At 38.8% G+C, this 27,391-nt stretch overlaps 1 protein-coding gene across 4 annotated transcripts in view; it reads right to left on the reverse strand.

Annotated features, from left to right (window-relative positions):
* VTI1A (vesicle transport through interaction with t-SNAREs 1A) overlaps positions 1 to 27,391 on the reverse strand; it is a 322,364-nt gene that overhangs the window by 154,964 nt on the left and 140,009 nt on the right. For 2 of the 4 annotated variants that reach the window (XM_037497303.2, XM_054690630.1), the window contains exon 6: positions 17,658 to 17,779. The exons of the other annotated variants lie outside the window; for them this stretch is intronic. In XM_037497303.2, coding sequence (XP_037353200.2) covers positions 17,658 to 17,779 — 122 coding nt within the window. The remainder of the gene's footprint in view (positions 1 to 17,657; positions 17,780 to 27,391) is intronic. 4 annotated transcript variants of the gene reach the window in all.

Consider the following 27,391-nt stretch of genomic DNA (forward strand, 5'->3'; position numbering starts at 1 on the left):
TTCAGGAGACTGTCTGCCTGGGTGGCTTTGGTACTAAAGCTGGGACCTTGGCCGATCTTTGAATTTTTCCCACACTATCAAGACTGCCACCTCTACCCCTTGCTATGCGCATCTCCCCTCTTCAGACTGCATTGTCATGTCCATCATCACTTGGCCCCTGACTGTGGTCTCTGTGAGTTCCCCCAGACTCCCCACTTTCTGAACTCATGAGCCCTGGTTGGGCTCCTCCACCTTTCTGAAAGTGAATGGCAAAATAAGGAAAGCAGTTGTTGTGGTTTTTCTCTTATCAACAGCAGCGTGGCATGCTGGAGGGCTGGGGGAGTGGGGAGGTGATGTGGGACATATGGGATCACAGAAGCCTGCAGGAGGACTGGAAGGAGAGTAGCGAAGGCTTTCGAACAGCATGATCAGAGAGAGAGCCTGAAGTGTCCAACTGACAGCTCTACAAGCCCGCTCAGATAGTGCTTTTTCCAACAGGAGAAAAATCCGTGACTTTTGCTGGTTTTTTTTTTCCCCTCCTCCTTTTAGAATGATTACCTTGGGGAAAAAAAGTCATTGCTTTTTCTGTAATATTCACAAGACAACAAAGCAATATTTACAATTCTTTTGAAGTTATACAAAAACAGCCAAGGAGAATATGCCTGATTGTCTACTGTTGGCTAGAAACAGACTTGTGCCTTCAGCACTGGCAATTTGGATGCTGAACCACAGAGTTCATCAACATGTTTCTGGGGCCCAGACATAGAATGACACCCAGATCTGCTTCTGGACTGAGCCCCAATATTTTGCATTCTTACTACCCTCAGAGCTACTATTCTCTCATACACAAAAGAGCAGTGGTTCTCTTTAAATAAAGCCACAACTGCCTAATTCAATAGTTGCCAGATCATGGGCCATTATTAAAAATACTTTAGCTATATTTTTCTAGTGGGACTCAACACTTAATACGGTATGCTAATAAAGGCAAACAAATCACTTATAAAGTGAAAAAACCTGATCTATAGAGGCTAATGTGTTTTTGTATTTAATTTACTCTTGGAGTGCTGAGATCCTCCCTACCCACCTCCAGGCTCTGCAAAGCCTGACCCCCAAAGGAGCTGGCCTACTAGTTCTCCAATAGAGGTGGGGGTGGGGGAAGGCTGGAGGAGGGAGTATGGGACAAGCTATGGGTAAAATAAGATTTTAGTCTGATTCAAAGACTGACACAATTCCTGCTAAATGAGTAGTTTCTGCTTATATTTTTAAAATCCCATGTTTCATTTCTAAAACAGAAGATTTTTATGTTTCACAGGCAGATAATATTTTAATGGTATTATAGATATTTCTATTTGAAGGTATCCTAATACGACATCTTTAGAATCTCTGTAGTATTTCTGCAATATTAAATAGATTTCAACATGATCAATTTTTAATGAGCATTTAAAAAATAAAAACTAAGATATTCTCATATTCTATATACTTAATTCTCTGGGAAAAGAAAGCTAATTTCATCTTTTTAACTCTAAACAGCACCCTTGGAGTGTCACTCTTCAAAGTCCCTAGCAGAATGTAAAAGGAAATGCTATTCCTAATCCAGGTGAAGGAAAGTTACACGGAGGAGTTAAATTACTTTTCTACTATTGTAGGTGAGGAAAAGAACCATGAAGTGACACTTTGTCCCCTGGTTATGTTCAGTCTTCAAAGCAGAAAACTAGCATAACCCATACTGAGAATATGTGCAGTTTCTGGAAATTTGCTAAGCTTTAGCCTAACATCTGAGAGTCATGAGGATTTCAAACAAACTTTTCCTTTAACAGTAAAAACAAAGTATTAGACTAAGCTGACCTTTGTTTTTGACAAAAATGTCCACATATATTCTATATTTTTTCAATGTCAACAAGTTCTCATGTTCATTTATCCATCCAGGGGCACACAGAATTGCTGCCAGGACTTCAGAATCCAAGTAAGTGGGCTGGCAGTGTTTTCAAGTTGTTCTAGGGCCCTTAAGTGGGAAAAAAAAAATCACAGAATGCCAGTTCTTAAATATTTCAGTGAATAAGGCAGTTCTTTGCGAATGTATTACTGTTAAATTTCATTCAGTTGTGCAGCTTCTAGGCATGAATATGCCCAGCTGAAAATGTTTGCCTGAGGAGGGAAATACAAACCTGTTCCAAGACCTACCCATTTTCAAAATTTTAAAACATCACTGCTATGAAGTAACTATGCAATTAGCAATCGTCTGCATGATGCATCAAAAGAATAAACATCAGAAAATCAGTCTCCTATAAGTACAAAAGCTCGGTTCTTAAATAATATTTTGCTGTTTAGAATCATGTCAACTTTGATTATGCATTTTTAATTGTCAACAGAATTTGGTAATAAAAAGGGAAAGCCTTAATTGAAATGCTTGTAAAATCCTCTTACTTGTTGAGTTTGTGTGAGTTGATTAATTAAGAGACTTTCACAGTTTTCAGACTGATTGTCTTTGTGTTTCTGAATTTCCTGTCTGTTGCTCATGGGTAGAATAAGACATCCTGGCTTGAACAAGATGTAGGATTTCTCCACAGTTTCCCCCTTTGATAATTGATGGTCCCCCCTCTCCCCCTCCCCACTTAGGGATTTTCCCTGTTATCCCATTTTATAGAAAGAAAAAGTCTTAAAAGTGGATACTATTGCTTCAATGTCACACTTTCACTAAATGTTTTTAGGAGGTAAGATCTCCATTTACTGTAGGTTTTATTTACTGTAGTAAATCATTTAAAAACACAATTGGAAAAAAAAAAAACTTGTTTAGCTAGGACGAAAACAAAGGAAATATTAATATCTCTATTCTAGATCTCTGTAGTGGAATGTACTAAAGAGACAGGTATTTAATGCTGACACTTGGGTGTGGAAGTATATTGGTGCTCTGCTTGTCCAATGATTTTGAGAAAAAAGAAAGAAAGGTATAAAGTATGGGGATCTCAATCTATTTAGCAATAAAGTAGAAGACTTCTCTATCATATCACTGCAAAGTCCTTCATGGAATTTAATGTAACAGATTCCACTGCAAAACAGTGCCAATAAAATTCACCTTTATTACTCTTTTCTTTACCCACTAAATATTTAGGGTATTGCTACGAGGAGAAATAATTTTTTAGGATGTCGTTATGAAATAAACTTGACCATTTTCTCGTATGTTTGTTTAGGAATTTTCCCCCTATGGCAAGACATAGGGGGAAGATACTTCTCTCCTCTTTTGAACATTTCAGCATATTTGTCCAGCATTATTTTTTCATTCTCTTTTATCCCCGGGGCTCTCAATGTTTAAATAGCTCCCTCCCATGTAAAGCTTTGCACCAATATCGATCAGCCTAGGCTGGAAGTTACTATGAGGCATTTTCAATAAACAGCCCAGCTGTTCAGAGAGCTTCTTGAATATAACCCTTAGGTAAACAGCATAATACACTGAGAACTCTCCGCCAGCAACCAGCTTTTCCCCACAATCTCAAAGATTGTTATTAATGCTTCACTAAACAAAGAACTTAATTCTGTTTTTAACAATGGAGGCTAAAGGCTAATTCAAACAAATCCCATCTTTGATTCACATATGTAGAAACTCTAAGGGGTCCCCCCTTGCTCATATGCTTGCATATCTGATTAATTCAAAAGCATGTGTGTAAAATTAAACCACTCTACAGAACCAAAAAGCAACTGTGTGCACAGCAATTTAGAATTCCTGTTTTACTCCTTTAACCCTGACATTCAGATTTAAGTTTATTCACTTAGATCTTTCAGATCAATTAGATTATCTACCTTTATGTAATGTACAGCAAAGAAAGAAAGGTGCAATTACTTATTTGTAATTCTCCATGACTTTAATTCCATCTTTCCTTATGAGAGTAAATGCTAAAGTAGGAGACTTCTACATGGCACTCCTAACTGTGATTGACTGCTGACATGTAACAAGGGAACATTAAAAGAAGCACCAAAAAAAAAAAAAGATACTATATATAAAGTATAATATAAAAATAGCACTAGGTAGCCATGCAGTGAAACCCATTAATGTTCACACCCTTCAGTGGGTGAAGAATAAACATCATAAAAGTAAATAATGTTCCAAAATAGATGGAACCTATAAAATTCTGTGAGTCTCCTAATTGTTTTGCTTTAAGAAGAAAACAAAACCATATAAAAGTTAGGTAGAAATGATCCCTAATGGTTCTACTGGAACCATTCAAAGAGACTTTTAGATCATTATTTAATTTAAACATATTTGTCTGGTTAGTGCTATTCTGAGATGCAGTGAGTAAATACACAGAAAACTCTAGATTTTGGAGGAACAGACCAGTCTTCTGACCAATAAGAAATTGGAAATGTTTCCTCTGGCTTATGACCCACCCCAAATACCATATCCATGAGACTAAATCAGAAATATCCTGTTTATTGTTGGTTTGTTTGTTTTGTTATGGTTGTTTATTTTCTCTTTATTTGGGGAGGGAAAAATTGGTCTCTAGCATGTAATTTATAACTACTGTGCCCCACAGTAACATGCCAAAGAACAAAAGACAGTCTCTGCCCTTGGTGGGGTTTATAATATACTTGCTCCGGGTCTGATCATGTTCCCCAACATACCATCCAATGGCAGAAGAAAACAAATGAGTGGTTACAATAGGCACAAGTAGCAACATTCCCTAACATTAATTGCAACTGTGTATCCCTAGGCAAAGCCCTGATATTGGGGGAAAAAAACAAAAAACATGAGTTGGTTAGCTCAAGATTCTTGGTCTACAAAATGCACTATATAACACTCTCACATTAAGGAAATCTTGGCCTTGACTTCCACAGCTGTTTATCATAGGTGAATCTCCCAGCCTGCCCACCAGGAACAAGGTTCTTCTCCCACCCACACATCTTCTCCCTTGCAGGTGCCACTTCCTCATCTAAACCAATTCAGGTTCTTACCTTGATTTCTTCCCTATGTTCTCCAAATAACCTCTTTTGAGATCGCTGTTCACGTCCATGGTTTTAAAACATCATCCCTGGTTTTATCCTTACTCTGTCTCTTAACCAAATTCCAACGTTTACTCCTTATTTCCTTTTACTTGCTGGCGATTTCACCAAGGTGGTCTCACCAGCTCCTTATGTACAACAGGTATATAACAAGCATCCTATCTTCTTGCTATGTGCCTCTTGCCATCAGTTAAGGGTACGCAAAGCAAGGGGGTCTCCCAGGACTGACACATATCAATTCTTTTGAAATCTTCCTTTATTTTGCTGCCCATTTGGAACCAGTCATCAGGATGTTTCAAATCTTCCTTTGAAATCTCTCCCATATTTGTTTCTACTATTCTGTTGTTGCCATTGGAACCTCTCACATAGACTAGTGCAAAGGTCTCCTTCCTGATGGGGTCCCCTCAGCCTCACTGTCTTCAACCATCAATACATCTCTATTGCTTAATCTTCCTAAACCACCAGGCTGGTTATGCTCAGATTCCTTTAATTGCTTCCCCAGCAAAACCTTAGCCTAAATGAGCATTCAGAACCTTGCAGACTTGTGGCCTAAACACTCTTTCAGGCACCTCTCCTAATTCTCTCTGGCGTATAAAGGGCAGGCTCTTCTCTGGGCTTCTCAAGCTTGCTACCTATAGACGTTTCGGGCTGGATAATTCCTTATTGGACGAGAGGCTTTGTCCAGTGCGCTGGAGGATGTTCAGCAGCGTGTGTGGTCTCTGCTGACTAGATGCCAGCCGTGGTGTCTCTCCCCCCAACTGGGATAACCAAAAACGTCCCCAGACAACTGCCAATGTGCCCAGGTGGGCAGTCAGCCCTGATTGAGAATCACTGTTCTAGTCAGACTGGATTAGGACACCTCTGAGATCCAAGGATCTCATGTGGGGCTGCTCTTATGGTCCTGCTCCCTGTCCGTGGTGCAGCTACAACACAGCACCTGCCACGTGTTTCCTGAGCTTGCCTGTTATTCTCTCTCCCAGAGTGAAATCTGCTTGAAAGCAGGAAGTGTGTCATCCATATTTCATGCCCCCAAAGTGGGTCCACCGTGCCTGGCTCATTTTATAAATGAAGGCACTCCAGCCCCAGCTTTCTAAACTTTGCCGTGATGAAATAATGGCTAGGCGGAAATAACGCTGGCAAAGGTCCTGAGTCATAGAATTAGTTTCTTTGATTCTTCTCTGCTTGCTTAGTTTAAAGGGCAGGGAAGATAGAGAGTAAATCTGGACCACTCAATTTAGGGTTCACCTTCCCAGGGATATAAGTGGCCAGGTTGTGAAGGAGGCAATGGGCATGATCACACATTGATGATAAATTTAATGAAAAGCAGACAAAATCACAGAAGAAGGCTTCAATGCTCTTTGGAACATAGCAGGTGTATATAAAAAAAGGAGTCATCACATGCACAATAAGGAAAAGGATGTGAAATACTGAGAGTCAAAAAAGATAATGTTCTAGGACCCTTTGGACCTAGACCTTGTTTGTCTAACTTTCCTGTTACTGAGTCCGCGGGCTAATAGGACTATTCAGCCAATCACCACTGAGAAACAGACCCTCCACTCTGCACAGGCTTCCTGGCAATGGCTCCACATCCAGCTGAAACCTGATGGCAATGCAGATGCAGAAGACTGACCTAGAAGTGACCTAGAGCTCATTAGCTGCTAAAACGCAGACCTCTGGGTGGAGACTTAAGATGCTAATGGACATGTGACATATGAGAAGCATGTAACTTGTCTGTGCATGCCCCCCATGACACCCAGCCAAAAACACTGCTCCCCACTACCCTACCTGGTAACAACCCCCAAAAACCAGCACCCCCACTACTCAAGTCAAGAGCATGGCTCAAAGCACTTGCTGACCCCTCATATAGTATGATCCCCAATCAATGCTTCTCCCTGGAAACCCACTGGCTCTTTCAAAGTTTGTGGGGGATTAATTGGTGAAAGATAAACAAAGACCCTTCAGAATCTGTACCAACAATTACATAGAAAGATTTTAATCAGTGTGTCTGATGGAGAGATTGAGTGACTAAGACAAATAGCACAGGATATAAATTCAAAACAGCAACAGATTCTCCTGATTGGTCAGCGAGATCACATTTGGTTGTTAAAAGAGAGGTGATTGAAAATTTGTGCTCTGTGTGTGTGAGGGTGTGTGTGTGTGTGTGTGCACAGTTACTAGGAGGGAGTGGCATGCTACTGATAAACTCTGGAGAAAGAAACCACCTGTGCTGTTAAGTGACTTACAACTCGAGGCACAATCCAAAGCAGGAATTAAGCAGCACAGCACAGGGCAGTTAACACCACAAGAGACAGTGCCTTCGGGGCAACAAACACGGCTGTTAGAGACACCAACCAAAAAAATGCATAATCAGACTCTCAAAAGAGATGAGTCACCCAGAGGGTCTCTGTAGGATGAGCCTAATTTTTTTTTTAGCCTTGAACCAATGTGGTCTTGCCATGGGCAAGGAAAACACTGCATTATTCCACAGAGTCAATTCCAAATGCATAAGCCACTAATGCCTATTTCCTATGGAATAAAGACAGAGAGGAAAATCAAGTCTGAGTAATGAAAATAGGAATGCCACAAAAATTTAAAAGTTGCTACTCTGGCATAAAAACTTGCAAGTAAACGGGAAGGGAGCCCCATTATTCTGGAAAAAGATATCTGGATATACCATTAAAACAGGAAGCCAGAAGAGCCCTTATTTTCTAATTTTGAGTCAATTGTGGGTTTTTTCTGTTTTATTTTTTGTCTTGTTAGTTGATGGCATTCCCCAGAGTGGCCCCTAGCACTGCAGGTTTTATATTGGTCTAGAGTTATGTGATGTGCCTCCTCTTGGGCTGAAGCTGGGAAGACCTGCTGTAAGAACCCTGTCTATCCCAGGCAGCTTTTGACAACCCCATGGGTATCAACCTCCATTCGTTGACAACCTCCATTAGTCTAGAACCCTCATTAGCTGGGAGTGGAGCTCCCTGCCAATCAGAGCTCAGTGGTCTTTAAATATAAGCAAAAAAAAAATTTTTGTTGCGTTAAGTCACCAGGATTTCTAGGTTAATGTGTTATGAGAGGATCCCTCTGCCTCTCCTTTAATGTGAACAACTCTTTCAAAATATATCCTGATTTTACACAATTGTATATCTGGAAAAATCAATGGATGTTAAGACCACACAAAATGCTTTGTGTACATCTGGAAAACTGGGCTCAGAGAGGCATCAGAAATGTTTTCCACTACATACAGGATCAGCAGGATATGTGAGAGTTTGTGCAGGTCAGGGGTCATGTGCTGTAGAAGGCTGTCTGAGGCCCACAGGCAGTTAGTTAATCTTGTGATGACTCTTAGCATCAGGGTACCCAAAGTGCTCAACAGAGGCCCAATACTTCCTCTAGGAAAGAAAACCTCTCAGGTGAGAGTCACTAACCTAGAGATAAAATCAACACTCTGGGGTTTTGGCAACCAGTGTGTCAGCCATTACAGTAACTTAGGATATTGGAGTATGTTCTACAAGATGTTTAAAAAAAAAAAAAAAAAGGTGACAAAGGATTCTCTGGATTCTCTGGTTTCAGTTGGGAAATTCAAACCATTAGGAGATGGAATGTTAAAAATCTCCACAGAGGAGATACAGCATACATTGTTCCCTGTGCTTATTTGAAGAAAAAGTCTTTGCTCTCAAGAGCTTTCTGTAGGGACCCAGAGGGTTATGCAGTCCCCACATCTACAGATGAGTAAACCCAGCCTCAGAGAAAGTAAAAGGCCACAGTGTGTGATGTTTTTTGTGAGCTGGGAGAGAGCTGGGCCTAGAACATTGACCTAAAAAACCACTATTCTCAATCATAGAAAGTAATTAAGTTCACTTTATGCTTGAAACATTATGAACCTCAAAATCATCATGCCAGGTGAAAGAAGCCAGTGCAAGAGATCACATCTTATATGATTCCTTGTATATGAAATATCCAAATACAGAAATGCATAAAGACAGAAAGAAGATTATAGGTCGCCAGGAGCTAGGTCGGGCATGGAAAGGGGAGCAACTGCTTGATGGATGTGGGGTTTCCTTTTGGGGTAATGAAAATGTTTTGGAACCAGATGGTTGTCCAACATTGTGAATATACTAAATGCCACTGTTCTATACACTTTAAAATGATTAATTTTATGCTATGTAAATTCTATCTCATTAAAAAGTAGTTAAGAAACAATATTCTTTTCTCTATACTACACTCTTTTCAATTTGTATTCTCTAATGTTCTAGAAAGCAGCACAACAGCACAATCTTTTATGTATGCTTTCTCATATCGTTGTTACAAATACTGTTTTATTACTTTTCATGTTCTGGTTGTTGTGTAAGGAAGTGGAGATCACAAGTCTACAGTGAAAAGAATTTTATGGGGATGGATTATATGTCAAAAAAGACAATCTTGCTGCCTTGAATGGGGATAGAGTGGTTTTCTCTCCGTTAGATACTACACACGAGAGTATGGGCTATTCAGAATAGAAATATGAAGGCACTGGAGTCACATGCAGAGAGGTTCAAACCCTGACTCCATAACTTAATAGCCACAGAGACAGGGCAATTTTTTAAATTCTCTGAGTTCATTTTACTTGTGTGAACTATGGAGCAGGGATAACTACAATGCAAGAATTAACTCATAAATTCTTGGAGGAATTAATTGCAATGACGTAAGTAAAATGGCTGCAACAAAACCTGACTCCATATTAGGAAATCAACGCACATCCCACACTACCAAGTCTACTGCTTGCCCGCGGAGCGCTCCAGTGGTGCCCACAATCTCTACAGAGGGTCCAAAAGGTGCCCCAATCCAAGCTAAGGATTTTCTTCCTACAGTGGAGGTTATATTTAGCTCCAGAAAAATACCCCAGAATGAAGATTCCCTTTGGTTCTGAGTGCATGGTATGCTCTGCTACACTGTGCAGAAGGGAAAGTGGGAGCATGGAGAATGTTTATAAAATAATAAGTATCTCCAGAATGGAATTCCACATAGTCAAGGCCATCAGAAGACAGACTCTCTGGAACCGTCATCTTTTGATCAACTGGGAACTAATTCAAGAAAACATAAATGTATTTAGCACAAACACATTTTTCTTTACTATATTATGACCCTTCTCCTGTCAGTTTTAATAGCATAAAAGTATTTTCAAAATAGTAAAAAAATCACCTTCATTTAAAAAAAACTCCAACTGTACACAGTACGACACAGAAGGAATTGGGAGTAACATATGGCAGGTTGGGAGATTTGGTTCCTATAAAGAATAAACCTATTGAAGGCCAATAGATTTATCTGCATCTAAACCACCAAATTGTTTGGCAAATTACCCAGTGGTAATTTGGCAAACTTGGCAATTTGGCAAATTACCCAGTGGTGGAGGTGGCGGTGATTTGTGGTAAAAAAAAGTTACTTGTCACTTAGAACTCAGCGAGTTTAATTCAGTGCTGCATAAGCCATTCTTGGAAACTGGGGTAAAAATAACTGAATTACTACTACAGAGCCTTGTTTTCAGAGAACAGTTCCTGCAGCAACAGAGTGTGTACACTGGTCCATCACGGGCTGTGCAGGAGCCCAAGATAAAAAGTCTAACCAGAGAGTAGCCGGCGCTTATTCAAAGATTCTGTTTCTTCTTAATTCCAAGGTGGGAGAAACCACAGATTGGCCTCCAGTTAAAAGCCAACTCTTCTCCCAAGAGCCTAGTGGTGGTGAAACAGGGAATGGGAAGAATGAAGGAGATATAAGCAAGAGTGTGGGAGGAAAACTTTGTTTCTGAACATCCAAAGTAAGCTCCCCAGGGGCCTGGCGATGAGAAGGAGGGGGATGAGAGAACTTTCTGGCACCCTCTCTCTGAGCAGGAATGTGAATCATGGTTTCAAACTTTCCCCCCAGGTAGGACTGACCTGAAGCCACAATGACAGCCACTGGCATGGATCCAGGGGTTCTGAGCACTGCAGTGTCATCACCTGCCACCCCAGAAGCCATATATTTGGCAAACAATCTACAAAGCACATGTCTAGTCAATTGACAATGTGGAGAAAGTCTGCCAGGTTGTTCATAACAGAGGGAGTGCTAGCAACGTAACCCAAAGTAAAAACTAGGACTTAAAAAAAAAATCATGTACAATAAAAAAAAGGTGAAAAATAGATAGTAAAATGTTAACAATGGTTATTTCTGGATGATGTCAACCTTATTTTAACTTCATAATTAAGACAATAATTTAATAAGAAATCTTATATTTAAAAGATAAATATAATTCAGATCAAATATTTTGTATGGAAGAACATAAAGGCAGCTGCACTGAAAGAGAACATATAATACTAAGAGAACAGATATAAAAATAAACCAACCCAAATGGACCCCAATCCAATGAGTGCTTGAGTAGTTGATTGAATAGATTTTAAAATATGGAAAAGAGTAAAAATAGGGTCTTTGATGATAGAAATGTAATTTGGAATTCTTTGATGGTCCAACTTAAAATTAAAAATGATTATGTGAATCTTACCTCTACATGTACAATGCATATCATACGTTTTTGTACCTCAAGGTCTGGCTCCTTTATTCTTGAGCAGTAATTCTCTCTTAAACAGTACCTGTACTGATATGATCCAACTACTTAAAATAATCTCACCTTGCAATAGAACTGCAATATTAATCCTGTAACACCTAAATATCAAGATTATGATCCATAGGGTTTCATATAGTAGTATTTGTAGAGGTAAAATGTAAAGAAAAAGTGTCCAACAATATCTGAATGAGTAAATTTTGGCAAACATGAATATGTTTGACTATGAAGCAGTCACGACAAAGCAGTAAGTTAGACACGTAAGTGCAGACCCCGGAAATATGTATACATAATCGTTACTGAATGGAAAAGGCATAATATAGGATAGTAAGCATAATATAATTTTGTTTTATTGAAAAAAAGTGTGACTTTGCACACATAATCTAGGAAGAACTTTGCCTCCTCTTCTCCAAGATATTCAGGACTCATTTTATCATGTCATTCTGGTCTCTGTCTGAAAGTCATCTCAGAGACTTTCCACTTTGCCCTGATCATTATGTCTAGAGTAGAAATTGAAATTCTCCATTCTGATATTCTCCAACTCTTTTATCCTACCATATTTTTCTTTACAGCATGCACTGCAAGCATACTTTGTATTATATTGTTTATTGATTTATTGTCTGTCCCCTCATTAGAATGTAGGTCCCATAAGAACAAGGACCTCATCTGTTTGGTCACTGTCATTTTCTTCATACCAGTTTCTACTATACAGTAGATGGTCAAAATTCATTGAATGAATACATAAGAATAAATATATAGGTTCACATGAATGCACATATGTACATATTTGTGCATGTAAACATATACTTACATGTGAATAAAACATAAAAATGGCAAGCAAAAACTTCAAAGCATATGCACCAACTATTAATAGTGGTTATCCTTGGGAAGTGAGAGATTTCACTTACAAAATTTCTAGAGCATTTGAATATTTTGTAATAAAGGTGCCACATCATTAAAAATATTAAAAAAGTATCATGTAAAGGCTAGGGTTTATAGAACTTAAATAATTGTTTGAAAAATATGCTAAATTACATTTAGGTATCTATAATTTTCAACTAGATTGAATAAGTGAAGGTATCTTAATTAGTATGATGTAATATCTTTAGGATGAAGTTCTCAAACTTGAGTGTGCATAGAATCACCTATCCAATTTTTTAAATAATTCTCAAGGCCTAACCTCAGAGATTCTGAATAGAGGGTGAGTGGCAAGTATTTGCACTAAAAAAATCACTCAAAGTAATGGACTCAAAGTTCACCATTTGCGAAATAGCCTCCAGACAGGGCTGAGACAGAGAAACTGAATCAATATATATTTAATGAGGACCAATTATCTGTCAGGCTATTATGAGTAATTAACAGTAGTAAGTTTAATTAATTGTTTATTAGTGAATGAGTAGTTTAGCCAGCAGCACTTGCAACTAATTTGTAATCGGTTAAAGAGGATAATAGTCTGCATAGAACAAAATGCCTTTGGAACAAAAAATTATGATGCAGGTTTTTTGGTTTCATTTGAGTGAATTTTGAAATAACAATACCCTTAGATTATATTAAGCCTTTGTCTGTTTCCATGGGGGATGGCAAATGCACAGCACCTGAAGACAAAGGCCAGAGTCTATCCCTGCTGCACATTAAGAGTAGTGGGCAACCAGGGCCCTCCCTGGTGGCGCAAGGGGTTAAGACACAACCTATGAAGCTATCCACAGCCGCTGCAACACGAGTTCCATCCCTGGCCAGGGAGATACCCACATGGCACAGCAGACATCTCCTATCTCCCCACTGCTCCCCTCAGCAGTGTGCTTCAGTCGATCTGCCTCTTCTGTTCCCCACTCTGTCTCTGGTGAATCCTCTCACCCCCACACCTCTGGCCTGTACCCAGTTCATGTATGCATAAATAAATCAATCTTAAAAAAAAAAAAAGAGTAGTCAGCAACCAGCTAGAAACCTTAGCTTTGGCTCCTCATAACCATCACACATGTCCCTCCACTAGGACTTCTTTCCTTATTTGTGAGCTGCCAGATATGAACCAGGTGGCCATAGGTCGCTTCTGGCTTGATCAATCTATTTTTCTAACACGAATACATGTTTGTTTGTTTGTTTGTTTTTTTACCTTACCCATGATACTTCTGTTCCTGGTGCTTCCATCTTAATGACTGCTGATGTGCTTTCAACAATTTTTGCGCTCACATACACATATACACACAAACATAGGTGTGTACACAAAGGTTGTTAATATATTCAAGGGACATATCCATACCTCGACATTATTTTATTATAAAATAGCCGTCACTATAAACAATTTCAAGAATTTTAGAGAAAAATAACTTGGGGATTACTTGGTGAAAAGGGGGAGCAGAAACTGCTGACTCAGACTTGCAGCAGCAGAGCTTACTGGTGATAGGAAGTTCCGAGACTGGGTCACTCTTAGTACCCCATTGCTGTGTCTTGGGTTTTTATCTTTCCCCATAACAAACACATACTTCATTTACAGGATCTATCCTAATAAGAGCTGTTTTATTAAAATAAAATGAGGATGTAATAAAGGAACAACCCTAAACAGCCTTCCAGGAATCCTTGAGGTCTCTAGGTACAAGGAATCACCTGCAAAGACACCCCCGCCCCGACAATTTCAAAACCACATCCTGAGAACAAGGAGACACAATGGATCATTTCATACACTCTCCCTTCGCTTTTCAGTCTAGTCTAATCAGGAGGCTCAAACTGCCCTGCTGCCAGAATAATCCATATTCCATTTAGTGTTGCTGATGATGGAGAGGAAGGAAATGAAAGAAATGGGATGCCTCAAGAGGACGACAAAGAAAAAGATCACAAGGACACTGACTGCTAATTAGCAACATACTATAAATATGGGTAAATGCACTAGTCTTTCAACTCTCGAGCCCCTAAGTTCATATCTTAGATGGAAGTGAAAATGTGATTGTCAGTCCCATGCTGGTCTCTTTTCTCCAAAGATGAGGGACAAGTAGGAGCCAGGACTGAAGTCTGGTGTAGACAGATCCGCTGCTGTACGAGGTGGCACTGCCTGGTAGCAGAACAGCCTCTGCCCAGCGCAGGTCTCTCCTCCCCAAGCAACTTGTTTGTAATCAGTTCTTAATATCTTCCAACAATCTGTTCTTTCAGGAGAAGCACTTCCCCCTTCCCCTGAACAGTGCCTGGATTGTTCATCACAAACTGGGAACCCTCACTAGTAGTTTTTTTCTGAGCCTCTCCTGAAGCACTGAAGGTTGTGTCCAAGTCAGAAGAGTCCTGCAGGAATGGATGGTAAAGCACCTCCAGGCTTGGGGACTAAGTCCCAGTGCCTTTGAGAAGAGGGATTCCAGTGATACCCCAATCTCTAGCTCTAAGACCTGTTGGAGAGAACGTGCCCTTGCCACACAGCAGCCACACCTGTAGCTGTTTAAGATGACAGGGTAAGGGGACTGAGCTGTCCAAAAGAAAGAAAAGATTGAGTCTTGGTTAAAAAAAAAAAAAAGAAAAAAGAGATTTTAATATTGTTTAGAGGAAAGAAAAAGACACACATACACACACTTTGCCTTGTGGGGACTACTCATAAAATAGGAACATGGTGTTTTTAGCCTCCTCTTAAAAGCCTCGAGCCTGTCTCTTTCCTCCTAGATTTACAATGCTAAAAAAGCAAAATCCCAGAAACCTATTTCTGTTTACTTAAGAAGGATAAAGTGTTACCCCAAAACAGAGGAGTCTTTTACAGAGATTGGAAAACAAATGGTTTAAGAGCATTAAGATCTACATATCTCTCATGCCAGCACATTTAAAGTCATCAATCAAACATAATCCTGAACATATGAGGTGCAAAAGTGCTAAAAAGGCCCCATTAAAATCCAAGCCTTTTCAGGTGTACCACCCAATCCTGAGAATTATACACAAGGCAGAAACAGCTCTAGTTTATATACACAATACCATTAGGGACAATTTATCATGTCTTTAAAAGTGATATATAGTACATTGTGAAATTGCTTATTAACTCCAGAAATAACAAACCCAGCTTGTGTAAATGCACTTGAACACCCGTAATTGGAATTTTGAAAATTTAAGTTAGAGTCTATTCTTACTTTTGGCTTAAACTTTCTGCTCGTCTACCTTTTAAAGAGTATTTCAGATTTTTTAATTCATACCTTCCAGTAGGCATTAAAAACCTTGAGTTATTTTGATGAAAAGTTTTAAGATATTGAAAGAGGTGTGCAATACCAAATGCTTAAAAGAACAAAAATTACATGAACAAATGGATTCTGGTTAAAAATCTAAATTATAGGAACTCATAACTTTATTTTTCAAGTCTTATTTTCTTTTAAAACACTGCCATTTTGTAGTTATTTCCTGATTTTTTCCCCTTGATCCATTAGAAAGGGGTATGTATGTGATTGTTTATAGTTCTGGCTCCTACCTGACTTCATTACAACTCTCCTTTTTATTTTTAAGGTATTTTTCATTCTACAAATACAAGATTTCATGCATAAAAATAGCACTTTTGGTCTGCATTAAAAATCTACCAAAGCCAGAGCTAAAAATTGTAGCAGCTGTAAAAGGCAGAGGAAGCTGCGTGGGTGTGCCTCATGCCCCCTTAATGTTAAACCTCTAAAAACAACTATATTCTGAGGTCCCTGAGGGAAGCACAGGTCCCGATTCCAGTTTAGCTTTTAGGTACACTGACTGGCTGACTACGTGGTCTTGGCATGCTTTTGTGCTCTTATTTTGATGGGAAAGCTGTATGTTTCTCTATCAAATGATTTACTCTCTATAAAAAATCACCTTATGTGTTTCTTAGCAAGGTAACAGCTGCAGTGCCATGAGAATCAACACCCAGGTCTCTCTCAACCCCCACCCCCGACAAAAGCTCTCATTCACAAGATCATCCAGCAAATAAGCACTGAGAAATACTAAAGGCCAATAACTGTGCCCGCCAATGCACCCACTGCCCGTGAGTACTGTGCAGGCAGAAAACGGAGGCAGAGAGCAAACAGATGTCACCAGTGGCTCTGCAGCGGTCAGCTACACGTGGAAGGGTGTGGTCATGAAAGGACAATCAAGGGTTTAGGGCGACAGCCCCTGAGCAGAACGGCTGAGGCAGAGTATAGGTTTTTTTAAAAGACCCCTAAGGAGACATCAGTGCAGTGATTTGACATATGAGCCTCTCAGAGGCAGCACGAGTGGGGAAATGGTTGCCAGGTTAGGAGGAGCTGGACCCAAACTTTGGCTCTCTTCTTGGGCTGTGAACTGGGGAAAAGTGTTTAACTTATAGTTCTATAAGAACAAGGGGGACAACAGTGTCTAATTCATAAGGGTGTTGTGGGGCTTATGAAAACCATACATAAACAAGATTCACGAACTGTACCTTCATTTGATATTTCTCCAATCTTGTTTTGTGAGATGTTAGTAAGATGAATGGGATCTTTGGTGTGCAATGTTAAAAGGGATTTTTATTCTCTGAAACCATTTGTGTGCTGCTGTGCAATGTGATTCTTCAAGAAAGGTCTGCAGTACCCAGCAGTGCACCCAGACACTGGACTGAGACATCTGCGTTGGGTGGAACACCTGCATTCACAGGGACATATTTTGGGATATTGGGCCATGAGTTGTGAGATGCACCTATCTACTTAGAGGTATGGATATTGGGACAGATCCTCCCAAAACTGGAGGATGGGAGGAATAGGTCATTTCCAAAAAAATGTCAACTTCATTTGCTGCTAACAAGCAGCAACTCACTGTGCTTCTGAATTCTCTGTCCACAGAATGGGGAAAAAACCTCAGTGTTCTATATGGAATCAAATTCTGGCCTCTACTCAAAGGTTTGTGCCATTGCTCCTGACCCACCTGTACCTCTAAACTCACAGAACTCACATCTAAGATAGTTCATGCTCTAGCACCTGAATTTTTCTCATGTACTCTGATTTCTTCTGTTTCTTGGCCATGGCTCAAAATTCTACTTGAAAAACATTCCTTCCCACTCTTTCCAATCTATCAAAGTCCTATTCTTCCTTGAAAATTTGTTTAAAACTGACTCCCAATGGGAAATGTTACCAGTTTCCCCCAAATGAAGCTATTTCTTCCTCTCCTATAGGCCAGTAAAAAGTGTTTTACATACACTTCTGATGTAGCTGTCAGTCAAGCAAGCAAGCCCTCGCAGCTTTCCAATCTTGGTCTCCAGTAGACTATAAACTCCTCCAGAGCCAAGCTGTGACTTTCCTCTCTGCGTCTCCAAAATGCCTATTATAATGTAGTGCACATAAATGAAAAATAAAATGCTAGTTGGATCAAATGACTTCAATTCTGATCAGAATAGCTCAAAGAGTATATTCTAATAATGAAACACAAATTCTATTAAAATCAGCTAATGATTAAGTGAAAGGAACAACACCCTTATTTACCAGGCCTAAAGACACAGTGTGCTTTCACCTATCACAAACATTTCCACACTCTTGCCAGAATTACTTTACTGGAGAGTTTGAAAAGTCCTGGGAACACTTCCAGATTGCAGCTGAAAAGTTTTCAAAACTAAAAATACAACCCAGAGGGTTGAGAGCATCTCCAACCACCTGCGTGTCCATATTCCCTGTGCGGGGTGTCTTGGCAATGATGGCTTTCCCAGGTGGTGTCTCCTTCTCTTTCCACCTCTAACCTCCAACCTCCCCACCCCACCCTACTACTCACTGGTTGGCAAACAAATCACTTCCATTGTCAAGGAAAAGGTAAGAAAGATCCTTGCATGTTTTATCCTAAGTCTTACTTGCAAGGAAGGAAGTTAATTAAAGTCTCATCCAACAGACATTCTTCCCCCAGCTGTGTCTAGTCATGAGCAGAATGATGATTATGTGCATCTGGGCAAAACATGAAAGAGGAAAGCCCTGTAAAAATTAGGTATGGTTTGGAAATAAGAAACCAACATAGTCCCTGTGTTCTGCACAGACAGTAAAGCAGCATCAGGCCAGCCGTGCAGCATGGGGGCCTCCAAGGTGGAGGCAGCAAATGTCGGGACGGCTCCTCAAATGAGATGAATATCCTTGTGCACAGGGCCTCACATTTCTCCATTGCTGGGAAGCTCCCCCACCCCCCAAGCTGTGTTGTTGAATGCTCTGTGCCTGCACACGTACCCGAGTTAGAGGAACTCCTGTCATTAGCATGTCTGTCCTGTTTCCACATATTTTGTCCCCAGTACACCCCCTTTCACTGCCTCTCCCAAAAGAACAATTTTACTCCAGATGTGATGGATTGGCTCAGAACATGCATATACTTATCCCTTCAATGGTGGGAGTCAGTTGGAAAAAAACACAAGTTTAGTTTGATATGACACTATCCATATGTCAATTTTCTGAACCCACTGCACTGTATTTATTAGTTATTAAAAAAAAAGCCACCAACAAAAAACTGTTTACCATGTGCCAGGCACTATTCCAGGGGATGAATTTACCTTTCCTTAGAGATTCTTCCAGACAGTTACTTGTTATTTGACAGTTAATTAATATCTGGCTCAGTGTCACAAAAGGATGGTGCTTAACAAAACTCCCTTCTGTAATTTTACAGTCTCCCATGAACCCATCCTTCTAAACCCCCTGCTCTCAGCCAGCCAAGCTGACCTACTTCCTGCACCCATCATGCTTTCCCACCTCCCAGCAGTTCACTTTGGATGCCTGATTAATATCCAGTAGAGCTAGACTCAGAAGGCATATACAGCCCGCCACTGCCCCCAATGCCATGCCCATAGTATGCAATATTTTAAGACCCAGCTCAAAAGTCATCCACTTCACAAAGTCTCTTCCTAGACTAAAACTGTTCTTTCCTCCCCAAAAGTTTGCAGCTATCCCCTTTTGACATTGACAGTTTATGTGCAGTTTATATATCACAAGATAACTATTTATTTATTGCAATATCATCTTATTAGACTTGAAGATCCTTGAGAGTTTGGGGCCTTTGCTTCTCTCATGGCTTTCAGCTTGGTGCTTAATAATAATGATAATAATAGTGGTTAATGTTTATTGGCAGTTTTATTGCGGCCTGGATATAGCATTACGCAAGTCGTTTCTTCTTTAATTTCCCCGTTCTATTAAATAAGTACTGCTATTATTGCCAGTAACAGATGAGACACTGAGGTTCAGAGAAATTACCTTGCTCAGGATCACAGTTAGGAAGGAGAAGAGTCAGGTCTTGTATTCACTCCAAACACCTTGTATTTGGTAACTATAAATGGCACTTTCATTTTGAAAACGTGTTTTGTACTTTTTTGCTGTTATATAGAACTACAAGTGGTTTGGTACATTTTTAAAAATCCAGACAATTCTATTTTTATTCCTTCAATGTTTACTTTAGCTATTTTACTAGAATATTTAACAAAGTCTAAAGTTAATATCTTTATTCTTTTCCTGAAAATGATATGAACTTTGATTAGCTTAATCCCTATCACTCCCCTCCTAACTCCTTATAACAATGTAAAATCGCAAGATTTATGTCTTTTTTCAAAATGATCCCCCAACTTAACACTGCTACTATTATTTTAAAATTTAATTTGTAAATGTAAATCTTATACTACTTATTAAGATTTGCCTTCAGACTTAATGATTTCTTTGTTCACTTTCACCTCATGGCCATAGACCTTCTCAAGTCATTTCCTTCTTTCTGTTTATCTAAAAATGCTGTTTAGCTCAAAGTGTTACTAAAAGACACATTGCTGAGAAGAAAACTGTAGGATGGAAGATACTTTTGTGTAAAATGTGTAAGACACTATGTTCCTTCCTCTCTGTTGGGTATGGTTCTTGTTGCGATGCCTACTCTCGCTCTAATTTATAGTTTATTTGTAGGTAATGGGCCTTTTTCTCTGGCTGCTTTTACTTTGTTGGCTCTGGTGTCCTGCAGTGTGACTACAATGTATCTAGACATGAAATTCTTTGAGTTTATTTTCCTTAGTATTTGTTGAGTATTTGTAGATTTACCTCTTTTGCCTGATAATGTTGAAATTCCTCAGCTAACGTCTTTGCAAATATTGCTAATTCCCCCTCTGGAACTCTGACTTGATGCCTTTTAGATCTTCTCATTCGATCCTACATGTCTCAACCTCTCCCTCATGTTCTCCATCTCATTTTCTCTTTATGCTGAATTCTATATAATTTCTTCACATTTACTTTCAAATTCACTAATTGTCCCTTCAACTCTATTCTGGTTTTAAATTCATTCAACCAGATTATAATTTCAAATAGTTCTATATGGTTCTTAATAATCATTGTGCCTGACCTCATAATGCCTGATCACTTTACACACACACACACACACACACACAAGCATATACATAAATACATATTTATATTTTGTAGTCTATGATGATAAATCCAGTATCTTAAAACTTAGGAAATCAAAATATATTGTTTGATGTTTGAGTTGACTCTTATTTATGGTAATTTTTTTGTTTTATATATTCGGTAATTTTTTTTAAAGATTTATTTATTTATCCATACAAGGACCAGAGTATAGGCCAGATACACGGGAGGGTGAGAGGATTCACTAGAGACAGAGCGGGGTACAGAACAGACAGACTGATGAAATACACTGCTGAGGGGAGCAGTGGCGAAGACAGGAGAGGTCTGCTGCGCCATGTGGAAGACCCTCGCCTAGAGGCCAGGATAGAACTGGTGCTGCAGAGGCTGCAGACAGCTTCACAGCGTGGAGCTCAACCGCCTGTGCCACCAGGGGAGGCCCTATTTGGTAATTTTTTAATCATAAACTCATGATATGTTAAACCTAGTCTGTAGGAATCCAAAGAACCTAACTTAGGGGTTATTTTCTCCAGAAGACATACTTGTTAACTTTTCTGGAAGCCAGTAGGTATGATTTAGCAGATCTTTAACATTTTCAAATATTTTGGTAAAATAGAAGTTTTGTGTGTGTGTGTGCACGAGTGTGCATGTGCACATATGTGCATATGCATTTGCAAGTGTGTTTAGCCTTGTTCATCTTTGATCTTTCCATTGCAGTGTTGCTTGTTGCATTTGGTCCTGGGATGTTTAGGCTTCTTATAAAGCTCCTATAACTCCTTGTTCTCTGTTGTGATTTCAGGTCACTGTTTCCCCCTTTTTTCCTAGGAAATTTCCCTTATTTTCTTGAAAACATTTCAATGCATCCAATCATATGTTTTAACTTATCTAATATTTAGTTGTATCATAAGTAGATATTTTTTTCAACTTATGTAGATTTTGTTTTGTTTTGTTCAGCATAAAACCCCTCAGGTTTGAGCATTAAATAAAATCACAGCTTCATTGTCTCCTAAATGTTTGAATTTTACCTTTATTTACAAAATAGAGTGGAAAGACATTCAAGTGCTTATTTAGCAGTGTTTCTACCAGAGGCACTCTTGGTATTTTGGGCTGGATGATGATTTTTTGTTGTGTGGAGCTGTCTCAAATTTAACATTCCTGGTTGCTACCAGCTCAAGAGAGGTAACTGAAATACTTAAAATTAAGACCCTCTGTTACCCAACTTTCAGCCCTCTAGACATCTATCAACCCACTTAATATGCTTTAAAATTTATATATTGTGATGACTATTTTCACCACTAGGTAGTGAAGCCCATGTTCATGAAGGGTAGGGATATCTGTTTTGTTCACCACCAATTCACTGTACCTACAAGTGACTCCCCTATAATAGAGGCTCAAAAATATTTGTTAAATAAATGAACAACCTGAAGAGCTATTGATGTATGACCTATCCAAAAGAGAAGGTATCTCCAGGATAAGTTAAAGTGAGGAGTCCCTTGACATTATCCATCAGTCCTGGAATGCAAAAGAAATATTTCTAAATAATAATTTATACAGTTTTTCTGCTGTCATCTGTTCTCCAAATGGAAATCTTTCAATCGAGTATAGCAGAAAAAAAACTTTTCCTTACTAAACTACAGTGACAGTTGATTCTTGCAAATAATTTTTCATTCAAGATGTTCAATAACTTCACATTTAATGCTAATATAGATTTTCCAGAAAACTAATATCATGGACTGCCTTATTGGAAAGTTTTATTGGAAATCCTTAACCTATTGCCAATATGAAATTTGGATAATTATGGATTTTTAAGTTTTTCAGCTAATAATTTCAACAACAATCTGTCTGTCCCATATTTTGGAAATCTGCATTCCATTATCTGTACACTCCACCCGTTTCCTTGGATTGAGTCATCAATATGATTCTGTTTAAAGGTTACTTACTCATGCTGGTGGCGTGTTTATAAAAAAGGAAAATATATATACACACTTTTTTGGTCTCCATTCTCATCATCGATACTGACCTCACTTTCCACTCACTGACAACACCATTTGCTGCCACAGACCTCATGGGACTTATACTGTTCCGATTTCTTTCACGCTGTGCTTTGTGAGAAATATCGGACAACAGCTTCTTGGGTTAACCTGACTTACAAAACGACCAGGTCCATATAATCTTGATAAATCTTCCAAGATACCCGCCTATCTTAATGTCTACTTGTCTATTAAAGCACAAAGGAGCTTGTTGGGTGCTCTGTAGGTATCCAGAGAAAAAGACAGAACTTCCTCTCAAAGATTCTTATTTTTTGGGAAGCCCCTTTTAAAGATAATTTCTCATAAGATACCAACTTGATCAGTCAGCCACCCAGCAAGATGGAGCCATGGGTGGTCTTATTGTTTTTCCTATAAACTTACAGTGAACCACAAAATAGTGAACCAAATATAAACGGCCGCTGTCTACACTTTTTTTTCCTCCCCCTTCAAGTGTAGTAAGGCTTCATTCTGTGAAAAAAAGAAAACCACCACCCCCTTAGATGACAAGGGCGTGAGTTAACAATAGCCTGTGGAGAAAGACGAGAAGTACTTCAGCATTTGATAAAGCTGGACCACGAATGCCCTTGGACTCTCAAAATGCCTGAAGAAAAATTTCTTCCTAAGACTCAAGGCCAAGCTTGGCACAGCCACAACATGTCAGTGAGGGTGGCCTATAATTCCCTCCTTTAAACAACAGACTCAGGTGTTAACTGAGCATATTTCCAGCAAGTAAAATCAACTTATTGAGACCTACCTAGAGGAGTTACTTCCTCTAAATACCATTTCTCTTTGTGAAAAGCTGTCAATACTGTGAACATACTTTTCTCCAAATGAAACACGGGCTACTGGAGAGAGTGGAATTTAAAAAAAAAAAAAAAAAAAGGAAAAAAAAAAAAAGGAACAAGAAAAGGTGGTTAGCAGGACGTGGTTACGTTTCCCAAGCAAGCAATATGAGCTTAATTGAGGCTGACGCATGACAGACTCGCATGTACAGGACCGTCCAAGCAGCGACTGAAGCTGCTGACAGAGGGTAAACGGGGCGCCGCGGTGGGGCGCGCCCTGGCCTGGCATGGCGACGCAAGCGCACCCCGCCTGTCAGGAGTGGGCACGAGGGCTAATGAAGGGCAGCCCTTGTTTTTAAAATTCTTCTCACTTAGTTTTGGATCAGACTCTACACCATGAAGGCTTCTCAACCTTTTCGTGCTCAGTTAAGGATATGTGTCACTTATTTAAAAATTAATGCATTCTAATCAATTTCAAGTGAGACAGTGAAGAGTCTGCAAAAGAGGGAGACAGTAAAAGGCAGGAGAGAAGAGAAAAAGAGCAAGCGGAATGAGCTCTAAAGATACAGAAGAAGGTGTAAGAAATAAGGCATAAGAAGTACCTACATGTTTTTGGACATCTGTGTGGAAAGAGTTGAGGGCAATAAAACACATTCTTTATACACTTTCCCCATAATATAAAAATTCTAGGAATCAATGTGTGAAAAGAAAATGTTGGGTATTTGTTAAAAGATACAATTGTCACTTTTCTAAAAGGCCAACTTTCCCCCCAACAACTGTAAGATTAGTGTATATTTCATTACTAAAACATGTTTTTTATTGCCCCACGGTGGCAAGTCTTCCAAAATAACTGAATATGTGCTTTAATAAAACGAAATCATAATATTTACATGCCCTCTTGAATAAGTATAAATATTAAGGAAAAAATTTCACCAGTTTTAATATGGCCATCATATATAAAATAGAAAGAAGAAAATAGACTGGTTTCCGATCTCACAGGCACATTTCTGAAATAATCAGGTTAGATGCAAAAAAACAAAAAAGCAAAAATTGTGGATTGATTAAGTATTTAGACATGTAGGCAAAAATCTATATTATCTGTTTTATTTATTCCTATTGTCAATATAGGAAAGTGCTTAATTGCAAACTTCATTTAATATTTTAAATATCTAAAACCCACATACATATAACCCACATTTATAGGTTATCTACAAAAGACTTCTTTAAAAAGGTACTTGCCATTTTTGTATAACTGAGAGGGAGAAAAAAAATCACTCTGGGTTAGAAGTCTAAAAGATCAAATTTATTGAATGAAGGACACAGTTTAACTCAGATGAAAACACAGTCTCCCTTAATCTTAATTCCACCAAGTTTACCTTTCTAGACCTCTCTAAGGATGAATCTTTATCAAACAGATCAGGCTCTGATAAAAGAATATGAAAGTAGACTCATTTATTGTCACATAAAATCCTGATACCACCATTTTCAAACTCATGACAAAATTTTTTTTTATTTTGAACAAATATGGGAATCCACAGGTTTGCACCAAAGAAAAATTGTTTCATTAAAATTACCTTTTCTACAAATAGACTTTACCAAAGATGATCATTTTGTCAGATTTTGAAATCAGCATAACTCCCCTTCCCTATTTTTTTTTCCTTTCTAGATTTGGTTATTACATCTCACAGATATTAATTTAAGGTATTGACATTAAAAAATTAAATACTGATTATCTTTGAATTACTTGGAAAACTTTTCACAGAATCTTATTCATATGTATAATACACATATAATATGCACTGAGAAGATTTTTTTAAAAAAGATTTATTTATTTATTTATACAAGAACCAGGGTACAGGCCAGATGCACAGGAGGGTGAGAGGATTCACCAGAGACAGAGTGGGGAACAGAACAGGCAGACTGACGAAATACACTGCTGAGGGGAGCAGCGGGTGCGACAGGAGAGGTCTGCTGCGCCATGTGGGACCCTCGCCGGCTGGCCAGGATCAAACCCACGCTGCAGAGGCTGCGGACAGCTTCACAGCGCGGTGCTCAACTGCCTACAACACTAGGGGAGGCCCACATATGTAGATTTTATACAGTAACCAGAATAGGTTGCTAAATTATCAGGGAGTTTTTAAGAAAGTTACATATTGGGAACATGAACAGCCAATCAGAACTTCCCATTCTTTTACATGTTATTTGCATAATAAAATGATCATGAAAGCAATGAAAGTAATGGCAATAGAAGATAGACAATGAAGCTTAGTACTCACACATTTATTCTACCTCTGCCTGACAAGAAATCTTATTTGTGAGTCATTCCTAGAACTACTGGACTTCCGCCAAAACAAGTAACATTACTCCATTATTATTTCTTGTTGAAGATTAGTATTTGTCAATGTCACTGTACTAGGACAGCTCTTATTACAAATGTCTGGGATTAAAAAATGTTCTAGGTTTCTATACAGTTAGAATAAGGAAATCTAGGAGTTAGAGTCAGCCACATTGAGAAAGTAGAAATAACTGGACCGATGACAGCAAGTGATGGACACTTCCATTTCATTTTGATTGGACTATCCAGATAGTCTTAGACATATCCTAACCTAACATTTAGAGCCTCCCACCCTCCCCCAAATCATAACTAGGCATTTTTGAAAAGTGCTAGGTGATGATTTATCAAAGTGAAACAAAGAAAATATAAAACAAATCCAGTTTTTCCATTTGGTCAAAATTATTGTCTTCATTAAACTGTAGTATTAGAGTCAATTATCTAAGAAATTTGGGTAGAGGGCGAAAATTGGACTGGACAATTTCAAAGATCCTTTCCAGATCAAGGACTCTTTGACTTTATGCTGCATTTTGCTTGGTGTGTGGTTTGGAAGATGCCTCTGAAAGGAGAATAACACATGGCTCACGAGACTATTGACTTGGGGCTTTTACCTAGAGCATCAGCAGTAATCATTTTTTGAAGCTCTTAGCAACTCCATGGGGGCTGCTTGTGTTTTCCAAAGGCTTAAGCCACTGAGCAATCCTAAGGGGATGATCTTGGGGGGAAAAAGGATGTGAAAACTATTCACTTTTGATGACTCCTCTGAACACTGAAAATGATTTCAAGCAGAATTAGACCAGATACATGCTCCCCCCTTCAAGCGATGCTCCATGTAATATGGTAAGTGTTAGGTCCAGCACTTCCAAAGCCTATATATTTCTTAGCCTAAATATTTCTGTGAATTCAGTATCTATGTAAAGGGCTAGCTCATTTTTAAAAATATTTGTCAAAGATTTTACTTAACAGCTGGGTGCAGTCTTTGAAAATGTCTAGGAATAAACTGTCATTATTTCATGATCATATGGCTAAACTTTTTTTTTGATTACTCTCATGGTTTATTAATATTCAGATTGAAAAAGGAGCCTGAGAGCCGCAAGTTACGCTAATGGGCACATTTGCTTTATTTATTTATTTATTTATTTATTTATTTATGTATGTATTTATTTATTTTAAAAACAAACTGGGTTTTTGAATTTTTTTCCTTTTTGTTCATTTCATCACATTGAAAAGGAGGAAAAGAAAAATGGTTTTGAATTCACTTGATATTTTGGACTCCTCAGATGAACGGAACATTGCACACACACTTGGAACAGAGAGAGACAGCGAGGAAAGTGGACTTCCACAGGGCCACACACACCAGATCAAAAAACTTGGATACAGTGCAAGAATTTCCCAAAATGATTGGATCATCATTACCAAAAACTCGCCATAAC

Source organism: Talpa occidentalis, unplaced genomic scaffold, assembly GCF_014898055.3.
Source record: "Talpa occidentalis isolate TD23 unplaced genomic scaffold, MPIMG_talOcc4v2.1 talOcc4.8, whole genome shotgun sequence".
Taxonomy (NCBI): domain Eukaryota; kingdom Metazoa; phylum Chordata; class Mammalia; order Eulipotyphla; family Talpidae; genus Talpa; species Talpa occidentalis.